The 17,440-nt window shown below is 44.0% G+C and overlaps 1 protein-coding gene across 10 annotated transcripts in view; it reads right to left on the reverse strand.

Annotated features, from left to right (window-relative positions):
- The window catches only part of AOPEP (aminopeptidase O (putative)), a 387,210-nt gene that overhangs the window by 181,328 nt on the left and 188,442 nt on the right, over window positions 1–17,440 (reverse strand). For 8 of the 10 annotated variants that reach the window (XM_073344962.2, XM_073344964.2, XM_073344963.2 and 5 more), the window contains 2 exons: window positions 7,341–7,530; window positions 5,794–5,903 (listed from right to left, as the gene is read on the reverse strand). In XM_073344962.2, the coding sequence (XP_073201063.1) occupies window positions 5,794–5,903; window positions 7,341–7,530 (300 nt within the window). The remainder of the gene's footprint in view (window positions 1–5,793; window positions 5,904–7,340; window positions 7,531–17,440) is intronic. The other 2 variants (XM_073344966.2, XM_073344968.2) reach the window with 1 other exon arrangement.

The raw sequence follows: 17,440 nt of genomic DNA on the forward strand, positions 1-17,440 counted from the left end.
ATCATTCATCTGATGTCTTGATGGGGAATAGACTGACCTCAGCCAGAGTTACAGAGGCCATGGGTGAAGTCTGGCACATGATGTCACGTATGTGCATGCTGACATATGACCTAGCATTCCGAGGCAAGTCCATACCACCATGGTTGGATCTGATATTATTTAGTTCAGTATTGACTGCAGGGACAGGGACCTGTCCTCGAGTAGCTATACTTCTACTGACCATGAGTTGATCATGGCTCCTATTAATTCCTATTTATCTCTCATGGAGTGAGAAATGACTTGTTATAGTTCACCAAGAGGGCCAGCTGGGCAAACAGGAAGAGGATGTATTCCAGGGGTGTGGTGGTCTCCTGCCTTTGATCAGCCAGTTGACTAGGTGCAAGTAGTTGTGGATGCCTCTCCTCCTTAGGTATGTCATTTTATCTCACCATTCTATGGAGAGTCTGAATGACAGTATGTTGTACTGGTAATGGTTGGGCCCTACTGTGAACCCCAGGTATTTCCTGCGAGTTGAGTGAATGAAAATATACATCCTATTAGGCAAGAGCCATGAACCAGTCCTGAGCCTGCAGGGATGGAATAATGGAGGCAAGGATTACCATCCTGAATCTGAGACAGCATATGCATTTGTTCAGTCTTCTGAGGTCTATGATAGGATGAAGACCCCCTTTCTTCTTCAGAATATGGAAATATCAGGACCAGAAGCCTCTTCCATTCTAATCCTGCAGTACCTCATCTGTGGCTTCTAGATGACGAAACAAGGCAACTTCTGTTTGTAGAAAAGTATCCCTGAAAAGGGATGGCTGGGGGGCAAGGATTGGAATTTGATGGGGTACATATGAATTATGATCTCTTACATCCATCTGTCAGATGTGATGGAAGACCAAGCCTGGTGGAAACGGACAAGGTGACTTCCAAAGAATACATTCTGTCCTGGACTGATTTGGATATGGCTCCCAACAACCCCATCAAATCTGCTGTCTTGCAGCAGGTGGGGAGTGTGATACAGAGAAGGAAGAAGACGAGCAAACTTCATGAGTCTGATACTTGTAAGACTTACAATATGGGTCTGGTATGCAAATCCCCAAGGAGCACAGGGTGGCCCTCAAATCTTTAATGGAATGTAGAGCATTTGCTAAATATTCAATTCTTTCGAAGGGCAGGTCTTGTATTGCAGCTTGCACCTCCCTGGGGATGCCTGACGGTATTAAACACAAGGCTCTTTGCATTTTATAGCTCTAGCCATGTATCTGACTAGTGTCTGAGGTGTCCGTGGTCACCTGCAGAGCAGTTTTAGCTACTAAATGGTCCTCACTGATTATGTCCTGAAACTCTTCCCTACTATCTGGTAGAAGTTTGGCTAAGAAGGATGACACTGTCCAATGTTTAAAAAGTTGTACTTATAGAGAGTTCCAGGGAAGTGGAGGAGTAAGCTTTCCTTCCAGAAAGGTCAATTTTATTTTTTCTTTCTCCCTTGGGGTGCTCTTGTTGGAGCTAGATTTCTCCTGCACTGCAGAGACAACTCACAAGCCCAGGCTGGGTTGAACATAAAAATGTTCAAATCCTTTCTGTGGGACTTGGTACCATTTTACAAACCTTTTTGCTGTGGTAGGTGTCTGCCAAGAAGGATTTAACAGGGTTGAGTATCCCTTTTTTTAATTGGGAGAGCAATTCCAGCAGGATCCAATGCAGTCAGGATATCAAATAATTTATGGGACTTCTCCTGTATCACTGAAGACTGAATGTTCAAAATGTCTGCTATCCTCATTAACACCTCTTGGAAAGCTAGTTACTGCTTCATCTGGCAAAAATGAAGTGAAGTTCTTGGGAGGCTAAGGGGGATGGTGTTGCTGTCCCAATACTATGTCTGATGATTCGCGACATTCCTCCCTGCCCAATGTCAGTTGTCTGTCTAGGGATGTTGCTGGAGAATGTGATCTTCTAAGTTTTCTGGAGTGAGAAGGGAATCAACTTCCTGGAAGCCTGAGATGACGGTTTTCAATATGCCTTCAATATGGCCATGGTGGCAAGCCATAAAGATATGGTTGGCTTGCATGGTGGTGGCCAGTCCATTGCCAGTCAAAGTAAAGCTGTGACAGAGCCCTGAAAGAAGAGATTCCAGGTCTTTCCACTGGGTCCCTGATGACCTTGAGGGAGATGGATTTCTGCTTGATGATGGTCAGAAAATGTGACCTGGTGACAGGAAAGAGGCAGTACTTTCTCCCAAGGCAGTACCAAGGCATATGGTGTTCTCAGTACTGGGTTCTATTCCAGTGCTGGCAGTGGTCTCAGTACCAGGTTCATCATTGGGGTATATGTGGCTCCTCCAGTAGGATGTCTTCCAGTACCATGAGTGATTCTAATGGAGTTCACGTCAGTTTCTGCATGGTCATCATTGCTCATGGAGTCATTTCCTGAGGTATGCTTTGCCAGTACTGCAAGTATAACCAATTCAACTTCACTAGCTCTTATTTTTGTATGATGCTTAGTGGGCTTATCCCTGAAGGTATGCTTTGGCCTCTCTTTGAGGGATGATACCATGCTGTGCCTAGAGTCTCAGGTCCTATGCTCAGAACATCCTTTATCAGCACTGAACTTCACTGCCATGGGTGTCAGTGTTCCCAGTATGGGGCTGGAGTATAGATCCCCAGTTCTTTTCTCAACATTGAGGGTCTGTCAGCACCAGCTTTCAGTATCATACCTCTGCAGTAAGGGGCATTGACGGACATTGATTTCTTTGGTACCTGATCAGCCTCAGTATTTGCTTAGTCAGGGTCCGAAGAGACCTTTATCAGCTGCTCCAGCAAGTGGAACTTATGATGGGCATCTTTGATGAAAAGGAGCGACATATCATGCACCAGTCTAGCATGTGGCTTTTGCCCAGACAACCAGCATCTGGTGTGGCCATCAGTTAGCAGGATCAGGCTTTGCATGATGGACAGGGTTTGAAGCCTGCATATCAGAAGGGAGTGCTGAACACTTAACCACATGATATAGGTGGATAAGTACAGGGGCAATGTCTGTTTTCTGGGGTAGGAGGGGCTTCAAATTCATCATAGTAGGGGTTTTGAAGCAATTCCCTACCAGTGAGGCAGCTGACAATCCACTAGAAGAATCTGCTAACTCGAAGGAGCAGCAGGTTGGACACTGCTGGATTTCGTCTCAATACCATGGGCAGCAAGAGGGAAGTAGGGGGTTGAGGTCACTCCCTGTTATGTCCTCACATAGGAGCGTGAGGAAGCACAGGGCACATGCATGTGTCAAAAGACTCTGATCTTACATGTGTAAGTCACATGCACACTTAGTGGGATCTACACAGACAGATACTTAAAGCAAGGGACAATACAGAATAAACAATAAAAAAAGAACAATGGAGACTTACTGCAGGCTATACAGTAAGCAGCAGCAAACACTTAAATCCTGCTGTGTCCACTAAAATGTCTTTGACAACAGTTTAAATGAGCCATAGAAATCGAAGAGACAGGAATGATCACCAGACCAATGAGTTGCTTTTATGGCACCTACCCTGTAACATGTAATAGTGACAGAGTCTGTGAGGAGAAATGATTAATGATTGTTTCACATTCATATGGGAATACCACTGTGTGAAAGGCAAGCAGAATGGAAGATATAGAGAGACTGGGACATCCCAGGGAGAAGGGGAGCAGAGGGCAAAAGATAAGACAAATAAACTCTTCTCTGGTGTCAAATAGGAGACAGCATTTTGGCCCTTACAAAAAAAATTGGTTGGTTACACTACATGTGTACGCCCCCCCACACAGACGTTTTTAAAAAGCAACACTTGTATAATTAATGTAAAACAAGGCAAACATGATTCCTTAACACTGAAACAAAGGAAAGCAAATATCCAGATAAGCCACCTATCACCAGAAGCCAGGTTTCTAGTCTAAAAATATAAACTGGTAATCAGCAGCTTTGTTGGTAGCAGCTGTATGGTAGCTAGTGATAAGGCTTGCTTTTGTGTCTGTACCTATCATCAAACTGCATACTTGCAAATGTGTAACTTGTCTGACCCTGCTTACAAGTCCGATGTACAATTCATCAGTAAGCATCAAAGCAGCTATTAAAGAGAGTAAAGTTATGCAGAGATGGTGAGACAGCCTGGAGCATAACACTGACTGGGACAACATGAGTCTAAAAGGTAGAACTTTTTCTGCTTCTTGTGAACCGCAGGAGTCCAAGAGGGAACAGCTCTCAGGTCCTAGTGAAAAGGTGTGTTGTTTACAATACTTTAAATCATATCCTACAAGCTGATATGTGGGGCAGCACAGGGCTAATGGGAGGTGGAACTGGCATGCCTTATTTTTTTGGCTACAGGGTGTGGTGAGAAAAGCTGTGCATTGTGGAAAAGTTAGACAACTCCTCCAGTTATCTCAAGAACATCACAAACCCCCAAGAAACCCATCAAAACAACCCCACAGTTTTTGTGCCATCGTTAGTGAGGCAAGAGCCCCCTTCTTTGATATGTCCATTGTTAGCTTCAATGCCTGGGACAAAACCCCCAAAATCTCAGTTATTACTACGCAAAGGATATATATATACATTTTATTACGCTTTGTCCTTTGGTTTTTAAGACTTTATTCAGCCTGGGGGTTAGATCAGTGGTTTTCAAACCGTGGGTCATGGATCGGAAGGCACTGGGTCGCGGCAGCTCTGGTCAGCACTGGTGACTGGGACATTAAAAGTCCCGTTGGCGGTGCTGCCCAGCTAAGGCAAGCTAGTTCCTACCTGTTCCGACACCACGCTGTGCCCCAGAAGCAGCCAGCAGCAGGTCCAGCTCCAAGGGGGGTGGGCCAGAGGGCTCCGCACGCTGCCTCAGCCCCGAGCATTGGTTCCACACAGTTCCTAGCCAATGGGAGCTGGGGGGTGGGGGCTGGCGATGCCTGCAGGAGGAAGCTGCGCAGAGCCACTTACGCATCTCTGCCTAAGAGCCAGACCTGCTGCTGGCCACTTCCGGGATGCAGCGCGATCTGTGGTGCCAGGACAGGCAGGAAGCCTGCCTCTGCACCCCCGCTGTGCCGCTGACCAGGAGACACCCCAATCCCCAGCCCTGAGCCCCCCAAAACCCATAGCCCCCTCCTGCAACCCAAACCTCTCATCCCCAGCCCCACCCCAGAGCTTGCACCCCCAGCCCTGAGCCCTGACCCCCTCCCACATCCCAACCCCCTGCCCCAGCCATGAGTCCCCTCCCACACCATGAACCCCTCATTCCCGGCTCCACACTGCAGCCATCACCCCCACACCCCAACTCTCTGCCTCAGCCCTGAGCCCCTCCCACATCCAAAACCCCTCATGCCCAGCTCTGTTGGGTCGCGGGCATCAACAATTCTCTTCAACTAGGTCGCCAGAAAAAAAGTTTGAAAACCACTTAGTTAGATACTGTACCTCGTCTTTGTGCTTGTCTTCAACCACAATATAAAGCAACTATTATGGCTTTAAACAAGGAACTTTGTTCAGGAAATGGCCTCTTGCTATTTTCCTGAACAGAAGCACTTATAAAATGTTTAGAAACATTTTATATCAAACACAAACCCACATTTTTGAAGCCTTTAAAAAAATTCACATAATGCAGAAGAGGAGAAACCTAGTTCAAATTAATTAGGGTATCTTTTTTCTTCAGAAAGAAATAAGGAAATGCAGTAGATGTAATCAGATGATTTGGGTGTATTTCCTTTGGAGGGGAATGGATGGATCGATGCAGAGGGGGAAATGGGCAGGAGGGAGAGAGAGAGCACATGTGCAAAGGAAAAGAATATGCCATTGTATTTTTACCTTAATACTTGCAGCTCTTCTTTAGAGTTCTGCACCTCATCTCTGAGCCGTCGCCAGCGCAGCAAAGCTTTCAACTCCTGCTGCTCTCTTGCTTCGTCATGTGGCAGCTGCTTAGTATAAAAATACGTAGTTCATTGTTTGTTGTTTTCCCCAATGGTCAATAATTTTCTGATGGAAAGACTTGTTTTGTTTCCCTTTAATATGTAGGAGGAGCAGACGATGGCACAAACATCCGCACCCTTGTTGAAAAATGCAAGCTTTACAAAGGGTTAAGACCAGCACAGGGAAAACAGGAGCCTCACTGGGAGCATCAAATCAATAGTCAGTTAAATATTTCTGCCTGAGGAGGGAGATAGGCAGGTTGTTTTCTCCTCAGAGATTGGCAATAAGTGAACTGGGCATACAGTACAGATACCTGGCATATCAGTTCTGGCTGCATCTTTATTCTTCCCAGCCTTGAAAGCAGAAAGCTGTTTTGTGTCCTGATTTCACTCCTCTTTCCTACTATTTCAGCTTTGCTGGTGAAAGCTCCCTGTTGCATTTCCCCCCCTACCAAAAGCATATTTACAGTGATGGTTGCTAATGATATGCCAATTTGTTGGATACAAATGAATTAACTTCTGATTTCTCCTTATGGAAATAAAATTTGACATTCACTTGAACTACACTACTCTTGCAGTCTGAGCTGCAGTTACTGTGATGTAATATAGAGTATATTTATAACACCATTAATATACAGCAACAAAATTACCCGATGATTAAAAAAGAAATACTTTTCATAGCCTTGTAAATTAATAGGAATAAAATCATCCAGTTGTGATTTTTGTTGCCCATTCCCTGCCAGTTCTGCAAGATTTGCTACAGAGCAAATGCTTTCAGCTGGCTCAAAACAGACTAGAGGCAATGAATAGAAGCAGCTTGTAACAGAGGAGTGATAGTAAAGATGGGGATCAGAGAAGAGTTTGAGGATGGGAAGGGAAAGCAGTTGGGCAGGGCCTGCATCTTTCTTTCTTTCTCTCTCTAGAAATCTAGATGTGGTGGTGGTAATGATTTTATATAGTGCCATATATATGTCTGGTATTTTACAAAACAAACAAAAATAGAGTCCCAGCCCAGAAGCGTCCTTGGACACTGATGGACTCCACATGACCACATGGTGTTGTTGACTTAAGTGGTGCTCAGATATGGGAAAGATGATTAGATGGGTGGAAAGGACAAAAAAGAGCAATGGATTGGGAGAAATTGGGCAATTTTGAGTAGTGGGTCCTTGGGTGGATGATCATTGAGAAAATATGTTTCAGCTCTTATAATGCAATGACCTATACCTTTGAAAAGGTTCATGTTCAGTGTGGTTAGGTGTGGAAGTAAGGAATTTTAAACCAATTTATAGTGCTGCTGGAATCTGCATTCTAACAGACGTAGCCTCAGAATGTACTACTTTTAAATATAGATTTATAGTAATTTCCTTCCATTTAATACTAAGGCATTCAGTTAGAGAGCATCTTAATTTCTACATTATAAAACAGAATGGTGATCTGTCTTCGTACCTGTTGTGCTACTGCCCAAAATACATCTTCCAAGTAAGTAGCAAACCCTTCACTTATCCATTCTTCAGTCCAATCACGAGCACCAATGGCCAGTCCAAACCAAGCATGAGCAATTTCATGGCACAGACGTGTTCCACAGAGATGGCTCCCTCCAGTTAATACGCTCTGTGACAGGAAGATGATGTGTGGGCTGCATAATACGAAGGACAAAACACATTATAGTCCTGTTACAGCATGCATTGCGTGGCTATAGTAATATGTAGACTTTATTAGCCTTATCAGCCTGTTATTACTATATGCATGTTAGGTCATGACAGCTTGGGCGTTTTTGGGAATTAGGTTGCACTTTAATGTTGTCTGGCAGAGATTCAAGCTAAAATTCTGCCAAGCAGTTTTTTCATATTCAACCATCAAACGTATATTACCTGTAATAAGTAACTTAAACCAAAGTTTTACATTTTTCAAATTACAAGGCTGATTTATTTCAGTGGAAGCATTTATATTTAAGCTAGGATAATAAAAGAGCAGGTGTGAATACAGACAGGAGGTATTTATCAGTAAAATGATCAAAGTAGGAAATAAATACAGCAAAAATGGTTTCAAAAGAAAACAACTTGCTATCCAAAGGCAACAAAAAGCATGTAGGATAAAGCACACACATACAAGCCATATTTGATTTGTTACAATCCAGACAAGTTAACAAACATGATACAGTCTAAGAGCCCTATGCTTCAATCACTCTATGAGGTGCACAGGGAAGCAGAAAGCCCTTTACCACGACAGGTTTCAGAGTAGCAGCCATGTTAGTCTGTATTCGCAAAAAGAACAGGAGTATTTGTGGCACCTTAGAGACTAACAAATTTATTTGAGCATAAGCTTTCGTGAGCTACAGCTCACTTCATTGGATACAGTTGGGGGAAGGCAGAAGGGAAATGTAGATACGTGGTGTTTTCTTCCCCACTCTGCATAGTCCCCACTACGCCCCAATGAATATAACAGAACCCCTGTACTAAGGGAAGATCTGGTCTGATGGGGGAGGAGTTGGGGAAACATGCTTTATGCGGTATAATTCACTAAGGAAAATGCTTAAATTGTATTGCAAATTATGGCTGCTGTGCTCTGCTTTCTGAGATAGCTTCGTCTACACTTTTGTCAAGAAGAAATTCAATGATCCAGTAAAGTTACTGAACTACTCTTGTAATAAGGTGCCTCTTGGTGTGAGTAAGGGTGGCAGAATTTGGCTCGAGGTGATTATGAGCCAAGGGATTAAAGGAGAATTACCAGCACAGTGCTGCCAGTGCTACAAATGGGCCTGGAAAAGGGACAGAGCTAGGCTCCTTTCATACATATGTAGGGTTGTCAACAGTAATCACACTAACCCAAACATTCTTGCCCTGCCCCTTTCCTGCCCCACACCGGCCCTTCTTTGAGGCCTCCCCCCCTCCATTGCTCACTCTCCCCAACCCTCAATCACTTTCACTGGGCTGGGGCAGGGGTTTGGAATGTGGGGGGAGCTCCAGGCTAAGCCTGGGGCAGGGGGTTGGGATGTAGGCGGAGGTGCGGGGTGCAAGCTCTGGGAGGGAGTTTGGGTGTTGGAGGGGGGTCAGGGCTGGGGGACGGGGGTGGGGTATGTGGTATAGGCTTTGGGATGGGGCTCAGGGCTGGAACAGGGGATTGCGGTGCGGGAGGGGTGAGGGCTCTGGGAGAGAGTTTGGGTGCTGGAAGGGGTCAGGGCTGGGGAGGGGGTTGGGGTATGAGGTATAGGCTCTGGGATGGGGCTCAGGGCTCGGACAGGGGATTGGAGTGTGGGAGGGGGTGAGGGCTCTGACCAGGTGGCGCTTACCTCAGGTGGCTCCTGGTCAGCGCCGCAGCAGGGCTAAGGTAGGCTTCCTGCCTGCCCTGGCCCCACGCCACTCCTGGATGTGGCCAGCATGTTCCTATGGTCCCCGGGAGGGAGGCAGGGGTCTCTGCGTGCTACCCGCTCCCTGAGCACTGACTCCACAGAAATGGGAACTGTGGCCAAAGGAAGCTCCGGGGGCAGTACCTGCTGGCAGGGGCAGCGCGTGGAACTCCCTGACCCCTGCCAGGGGTCGCAGGATCGTACTGGCCACGTCAGGGAATGGTGTGGGACCAGGTCAGGTAGGGAGCCTGCCTTAGCCCTGCTGCACAGCCAGACTTTTAGCGGCCAGAAAATCTCCTGGTTTGGCTTCAGTGGCCTCCAGGAGATGGAGCCAAATTCTGAGAGACTCCTGGCAAAACCGGGAGGGTTGGCAACCCTATAGATATGGATCAAGATCCAGTATTTCCCTTCTAATTTCAGGTATCTTCTGCCTCCACCTAATCCATATCCCAAACGTTTTCCAAGATCCATACCGTCTGAGGTGATGCAGCATAATGGTAAAGAACAGCAAGTTTTAGAGGTAAGTCTCACCTCCTGAACACTGGCCAAATGGCCTTACGACATTTCCAAGAAGTAGATTCTAGTAATCAAAGATCTTCTCCAACCTGCCATACCCTTCCGTTAGAAACGTTAAAACACCCACCATTCTCTTGCACTTAATCTACATGTCTGGATCTGACATCTTAATTTAAAACACCATGGCTTGTGGTTAAACAAACAACAACAACAAAAGACCCATACAATAATCATCATCTTCTAAAATAATAATAGTTCAAAAAAGCAGGTTAAATGCACTCAAATCAGCTAGTATCACAACACACATTGCAAAAAGTTGAAGTACTAGTAAAGGAATCAAGTTACAGAGAACAAAGAGCAAGAATAAATAGCACTTCTCCAAATCTCTACAAAAATCAACTCAGATTATCAAGAACAACAACAAAAAAGGGAGAGGAAAAAAGCACAGAAGCTGCTGAACATGATGAGACACTCCATTTGATTACCAAGCCCCTGTTGAGAAGAATAACTGCAACTTGGGGGTACTGCTTTGGCCATTTTTAAGTAAATGATCCCTAGCTGTGGCATGTGCAGTCCTACAAAGAAAAACCACAGAAATGTATCAAGTAAATAACATTCCAGACATATTGTTGACAGCGTTTCGACCATTTGGCTAAACAAAACAAGGGTAACTTCATGCCTTTTATAAACAGGCTCGGATTAGGGTATGCTTTTTAAGTATCTACTAAACATATATAGGGAAATAAAGGTATAACTTTTATTTCCCAGTGTCACAGTTTCTATTCTAAGTTACTTAAATAACAGGAAGGTCACACTTTGGCAATATGCATCTTTTGGGGAAAAAATAATTAATTTTTTTGGTGAGGAAATATATTCAAGGCAGATTCCGTCCAAAAGGAAAATGTGAAGCTTTCTAAACGAATGGAAAATAAAGGTGTGTAGGAGCAGAATTTCATTTTAGAGTATTTGTGCTCACTTTGCCCCCCTTTCTCTGAGAATACCTCAAATCCTCCCCTTTATTTTGCTTGCTGTCATCATGCCGGCTGTTCTTCCAGTTTAGGGCATCACATAATTCCCTTCTACAGTTTATCAACCCCACTCCTGAGACTGTCAGATGTGCAACCACAGAGCAATGTAGGGTGCTTGTTTATCCTAACCTCACTTTTTCTAAAGGCTGAACATGTAGCCTCCACAGAACTTCCAGTGCCTACTGATCCAGGAAGAAGTCTGAGTCTTCAACTATAGTGCCATGTATTTATTTTAGAGAAATTCTAGCTTTCCAGCATATATCTGAAGACCATATATTTAGGCCCCCTTAATCTCACAAGACACTACATTCTGTCAGATTATGTGGGATGTCAGCTGTACTCATCAATATTACCTACATTTTTTACTACCAGTATCATTCCCGAAGGGCTTGATAAATACAACAATGATCCATGTGAAGCCTAGGATAACAGGGATGATGACAAGGTTGTAACATCTAGTAGTCCAACAGAATTATCCATCAAGGATATGAATGTTGTACCCTTGTCATCAACATGATTTACTGATTCTAAGCTCAAGGTTTGGTACCTGTTGTCAGGAGCTCTTGATGTCTACATTCTAGGATACAATCCAGCATTTTAGCCCATGAGGTGCAAATGTGTCTGAACACTACATTCCCGAATGAGTACAATCTTCACATTTGCCAACAACTCCTAAGGTTTGTACTAATATGCTGGACTTCTTCACCTGACATATTCCAGCACCAACTGTGTCAGCAATATCATGTCATTTTAACTACTATCATGCTGTAAGTACGGGCAGTCAGCCTTCAGACAATGAACGATCTCCAACTCAGTTGTTTTTCTTTCAGGGAAATGTGTTGAGTAAAGGAGATATACGTTATTCCTGACCTGTGCTGTTACTTAGAACAATGGACTTTCTCTATCAATGATATTTTCAAACTGAAAATATTTCATCTCTGATCGGTCAAAATTCTGCAGTTTCTTTTCAGGCATTCAGGCAAAGCTCTTAACTAACACAATAGGGACTATCATAGGGTTTGGCCCATACTGCTAAAACATGAAATAGAATAACCAGTAAGAGAAAATAAATATTCAAAAAAATGTCTTAGAATAGCCATACTGGGTGAGGTCCATCTAGCCCAGGGTCCTGTCTTCCAACAATGACCATTCCAGAGGGAATGAACAGAACAGGGCAATTTTCAAGTGAGCCATGCCCTCTCATCCAGTCCCAGCTTCTGGCAGTCAGAAGTTTAGGGACACCCAGAGCATGGGGTTGTGTTCCTGATCATTTTCAATAATACGCATTGATGGTCCTATCCTCCATTATCCAATTTTTTTAACCCAGTTATATTTTTGGCCTGCACAACATCCCTTGACAATGAGTTCCAAAGATTGACTATGCATTGTATGAAGAAGTACTTTCTTATGTTTGCTTTAAATTTGCTGCCTATTAATTTCATTGAGTGATCCCTGATTCTTGTGTTATGTGAAGGAGTAAATAACATTTCTTTATTCACTTTCTCCACACCAGTCATGAGTTTATAGATTTCTATCACATTCCCCCGGAGTCATTTCTTTTCTCAGCTGAAGTGTCCCAGTCTTTTTAATCCTTCCTTGTATGGAAGCTGTTCCATATTCCTAATCATTTTTGTTGCCTTTCTTGGTACCTTTTCCAATTCCAATATGTCTTTTTTGAGATGGGGCAACCAAAACTGCATGCAGTATTCTAGGTGTGGGCGTACCAAAGATTTATACAGTGGAATTATGATATTTTCTGTTTTTTTATCTACCCCGTCCTAATGATTGCTAACATTCTGCTGTACATTGAGCAGATATTTTCAAAGAATTATCTATGATGACTCCAAGATCTCTTTCTTGAGTGATAACAGGTAACTTAGACCTCATCATTTTGTCTGTATAGTTGGCATTATGTTTTCCAAAGTGCACTATTTTGCATTTATCAACATTTAATTTAATCTGCCATTTTGTTGCCCAGTCATGAAGTTCAGGGAAATCCCTTTGTAACTCTTCACAGTCTGCTTTGGACTAAACTATCTTGAGTAACTTTGTGTCATCTGCAAACTTTGCCATCTCACTGTTCACGCCCTTTTCCAGATCATTTACTGGTCACAGTACAGATCCTTGGGGAATCCTGCTATTTACTTCTCTCTACTGTTAAAACTGACCATTTATTCCTACCCGTTGTTTCCTATCTTTTAAGCAGTTAGTGATCCCTGAGAGGATCTTCCCTCTTATCCCATGACTGCTTACTTGGCGTAGGAGTCTTTGGTGTGGGACCTTGTCAAAGGCTCTCTGAAAGTCCAAATACACTATCAACTGGATCACCCTTGTCTACATGCTTGCTGACACCCTCAAAGAATTCTAATCAATTGGTAAGACATGATTTCCCCTTACAAAGCCATCTTCACTCTTCCCCAACATACTGTGTTCATCTATGTGTCTGATAATTCTGTTCTTTTCATTTCAACCAGTTTCTCCGGGACTGAGGCTTACTGGCCTGTAATGGTCTGGATCACCTCTGGAGCCTTTTTTAAAAAAAATCAGCGTTACATTAGCTATTCTCCAGTTATCTGGTACAGAGGCTGATTTAAGTGATAGATTACATACTACAGACAGTAGTTCTACAGTTTCATATCTGAGCTCTTTCAGATCTCTTGGGTGAATACCATCTAGTCCTGGCGACTTATTACTGTTTAATTTATAGATTTGTTCCAGAACCTCCTCTACTGACAACTCAATCAGGGACAGTTCCTCAGATTTGTCACCTGAAAAGAATGGCCCAGGTATGGAAATCTCCTCACATCCTCTGCAGTGAGGATCAATGCAAAGAAGTACATTTAGCTTCTCCACAATGGCCTTTTCTACCTCGAATGCTCCTTTACCACCTTGATCATCCATTACAAATTTTTTTGCTCTTAGTTTTTGGGTCTTTTGCCAGTCGCTCTTCAAAATCTTTTTTGGTCTGCCTAATTATAGTTTTACACGTGACTTGCCAGAGTTCATGCTCCTTTCTATTTTCCTCAGTAGAATTTGACTTCCAATTTTTAAAAGGATGTCTTTTTGTCTCTAACCATCTCTTTTACTCTGTTATTTATCCATGGTGGCATTTTTTGATCCTCTGTTGTTGTTTTATTTTGTCCTTCGGGACATACATTTAGTTTGAGACTCTATTATGGTGTTTTAAAAAATTTTCCATGCAGCTTGCAGACATTTCACTCTTGTGACTGTTCCTATTTGCTTCTGTTTAGTCAGCTTCCTCATTTTCTGCATAATTCCCCTTTGTGAAGTTAAATGCTACTGTGGTGGGTTTCTTTGGTATTTTTTCCTGTAGAAGCTCGTTAAATGTTATTACATTGTGGTCACTATTACTGAGCAGTTCAGTTATATTCATGTCTTGGATGAGATGTTATGCTCAATTTAGGACTAAATCAGGAATTGCCTCTCCCTTTGTGGGTTCCAGAACTAGTTGCTCCAAGAAGCCATTATTAATGGTGTCTAGAAATATTATCTCTGCATTCCGCCCTAAGGTAACATGTACCCAGTCAATATGAGGATAGTTGAATTCCCCCATTATCACTGGGTTTTCTGTTTTTGTAGCCTCTTTACAATCTCCCTGAGCATTTCACAATCACTGTCACCATCCTGGTCAGGTGGGCAGTAGTATATTCTACTGCTAAACTCTCATTATTCAACCACGGAATTTTTATCTGCAGAGATTCTACGGTAGAGTTGGATTTATTTAATTTAGATATTTCCTATATTTGACTATGCTTTCTTTCACTTATAGTGCCACTCCCTCACGAGCACGACATACTCTGTTGTTTCTATATATTTTGTACCCTGGTATTACCAGGTCCCCTTGATTATCATCATTCCACCATGTTTTTGGGATTCCTGTGATATCTATATCCTTATTTAATACCAGGCACTCAAGTTCACCCTTCTTATTATACTTCTAGCAATTGTATACAAGCACTTACAAAATTTGTCACTATTTAGTTGTCTGCCTTCACCTGTTGTCATATTTTGAAGATGTTATACTGGTTTAACAGTTAACAGCTAACACATATGAGATTTTTTTCTCCAAACCAGAGTCCCAACATCATTCAAATAGGTGTCTGCACTTTCTCAGCCTTCTGATCCCTATGCTGTCAGCTTTTCTCATTTTCTCTTGAAGGATGGGTGACATGGTTTCATATTAGAGAGACAAGGGGGGTGAGGTAATACCTTTTATTGGACCAACTTTTGTTGGTGAGAGAGACAAGCTTTTGAGCCACACAGAGCTCCACACCCTCCTTGTCTCTCTAATATTATGAGACCGACACAGCTACAACTGCACTACATACATATTCTCATGTTGTCAGTAAGAATGAAAATAAAGCTTCTTATTTATAACCAGACTACATAACATGTTGAACAGCAGTGTGTCTGGACAACCTCTTTCCTCAAGGTCAATGTAATGGGGTGCTAGCCATTTAAGACCAGAGGAGGCTGTTTAAGAGGCAAGCTATCCTGTTCCAGGTGTCCAGGAAAGGCCCGAAGCAGTAATTAAAATGGACACTGAGTGAGAGGAAGATGGTCCCGGGCAACAGTTAGTGTCTGGGGGGTGGGGGTGGGGTGAGATGAAGGAGTATGAAAGCCCAGACTGCTGTTCCTTTAGGGCCTGGGAGCAGGATCCTTTCTGAGTGAGTGGCACAAGGCTCCCCTCTCTCCCAGCCAGCCCAGACTAGTGTTTGGGGTAATTAGACCCACTGGAAACGTCAAGGGAGAGGTCAGATGACAGGGTGAGTGACTCAGAAAAAGGCATCAACCCAAGTCAGAGAGACTACATAGGTCAGGGTGGTCAGGCCTGAAACCACACAGTCCCAGGAAAGAGGGCTTTGGGGTCCTCAGCCTAGGGGTGAGCAAGAAGATTCTCTTTTGGGAACTGAACTATGTTTAATAAATCAGACTCCAAAAGAGGGGGAATATTGTTTTTAAAGACTCGGGTGTGAGTGGATTATTTCCAGGAACCTGAGGAGAATATGAGACAGAGGACAGCAGTGGCACTCCACGCAGCAAGGGGACATGCTTAGAAGCACCCCTCCTACCACAGGTGCTGACTCCATGGGTGCTCCGGGGCTGGAGCACCCACAGGTAAAAAATGGTGGGTGCTGAGCACTCACCAGCAGCCCTCCTGTCAGTTCTCCCCCACCCCACCAATGTCTCTTGCCCGCGGGCAGGCACTGCATATTAGTGCCTCCCTCTCCTTCCTGCCCACCGTGATCAGCTGTTTTGTGGTGTGCAGAAGGCTGAGCGGGGAGGAAAGAGGATGTGGCGTGCTTGGGGGAGGGGGCAGAACTGGGCGAGAAGAGGCCAGGCGGGGGTGGGGCCTTGGGGGAAGGGGTGAAGTGGCGGTAGGGCCTGGAGCAAAGCCGGGGTTTGAGCACCCCCTGGCACTTTGGAAAGTCGGCACCTGTGCCTCCTACAATTAGCATTGGACAGACAACCACCCGGAGCCTCTGCAGTTCCTTTGGTGCCCTGCTTTGCATTCATCTTTCCGTCCATCCCTAAGTTGGGGGTCCAAAGCCCTCCTTCATGGGACTGTGTAGTTCCAGTCCTGCCCTCCCTGTCCTCTCCCCTTTTGTCCAAGATTAAGTTTCCACAGCCTTCCTTCTGGGACTGTCTCCCTTTAAGTCTTGGCCTCCCTCGCCTATGAACTCTCTCTGATTGGGTTTGAAGTCTCCTTTTTGAGTCACCCAGTCATCTGATCATTTTCTTCTTTAAATTTCCCACATGAGTCTAACTACCCCAAACACCAGTCTGGCCTGGGTGGGAGAGAGGGGAGCCTTGCCCCACACACTGTACAAGGCTCTTGGTCTTGGGCCCCTACAGGGATTAAAGGCCTGGCCTTTTCTACTCCTTCCCCGTTTTAGACACGAACTATTGCCCAGGCCCATCTTCCTCTTACTCACTATCTGTTTTGGTTAGTTCTTTCACTTTCCCCAGACACCTCTCAAACTACTACTGTCTCTGGTCTTCAGGGGCCAGAACCCCGATACAGTCAGACACAAGCCCTGGTCTAAGAGTGGGTTTTCTAACTGGCTCTTGAGCTGGAGTCTACAACATACATCATTGTGCTGCCATATGTCAATCTAAAATATGCATTTAACAGAGAAGAAAAAGTTATAGCCATTCCTCACTGTGACGTTGCACCGCATAATGCTTTATGGAAATATGCTTATGAAAGTAAATATGACATAACTGGAATATGTTTTATGCTAGACATGCCATGTAACACATCTCTGCAAAGGTTATGATCTACTGAATATATTCATCCTATTTGTATGAATGTATCATTTTTGTACTCGAAGTTATGAATATTGGCTGTGTACTTGTCTGATTTTAAGCAACCTTAGTAAGGCATTTGGTCAGCTTCTTTAGAAAGAAATTTGCAAGTTAAGTGCCCAATCAAGAAACACTTAACAGACAATGGATCTTGGAAGACTCCAATCCACATAAGAAGTCTACCTGAGAATGTTCAAAGTTGCATGTGAACAATGGCTGCTGCCTGTAAGATCTGAGTCATGCATGGACACGTGACTCGCCCATGTGACTCCAAAACTCCATCTTGTGGCTGGGATTCTACACAGGGGGAGGGAGGGGTGTCCACC

This window comes from Lepidochelys kempii, chromosome 5 (genome assembly GCF_965140285.1).
Source record: "Lepidochelys kempii isolate rLepKem1 chromosome 5, rLepKem1.hap1, whole genome shotgun sequence".
NCBI classification, from domain to species: Eukaryota; Metazoa; Chordata; order Testudines; family Cheloniidae; genus Lepidochelys; species Lepidochelys kempii.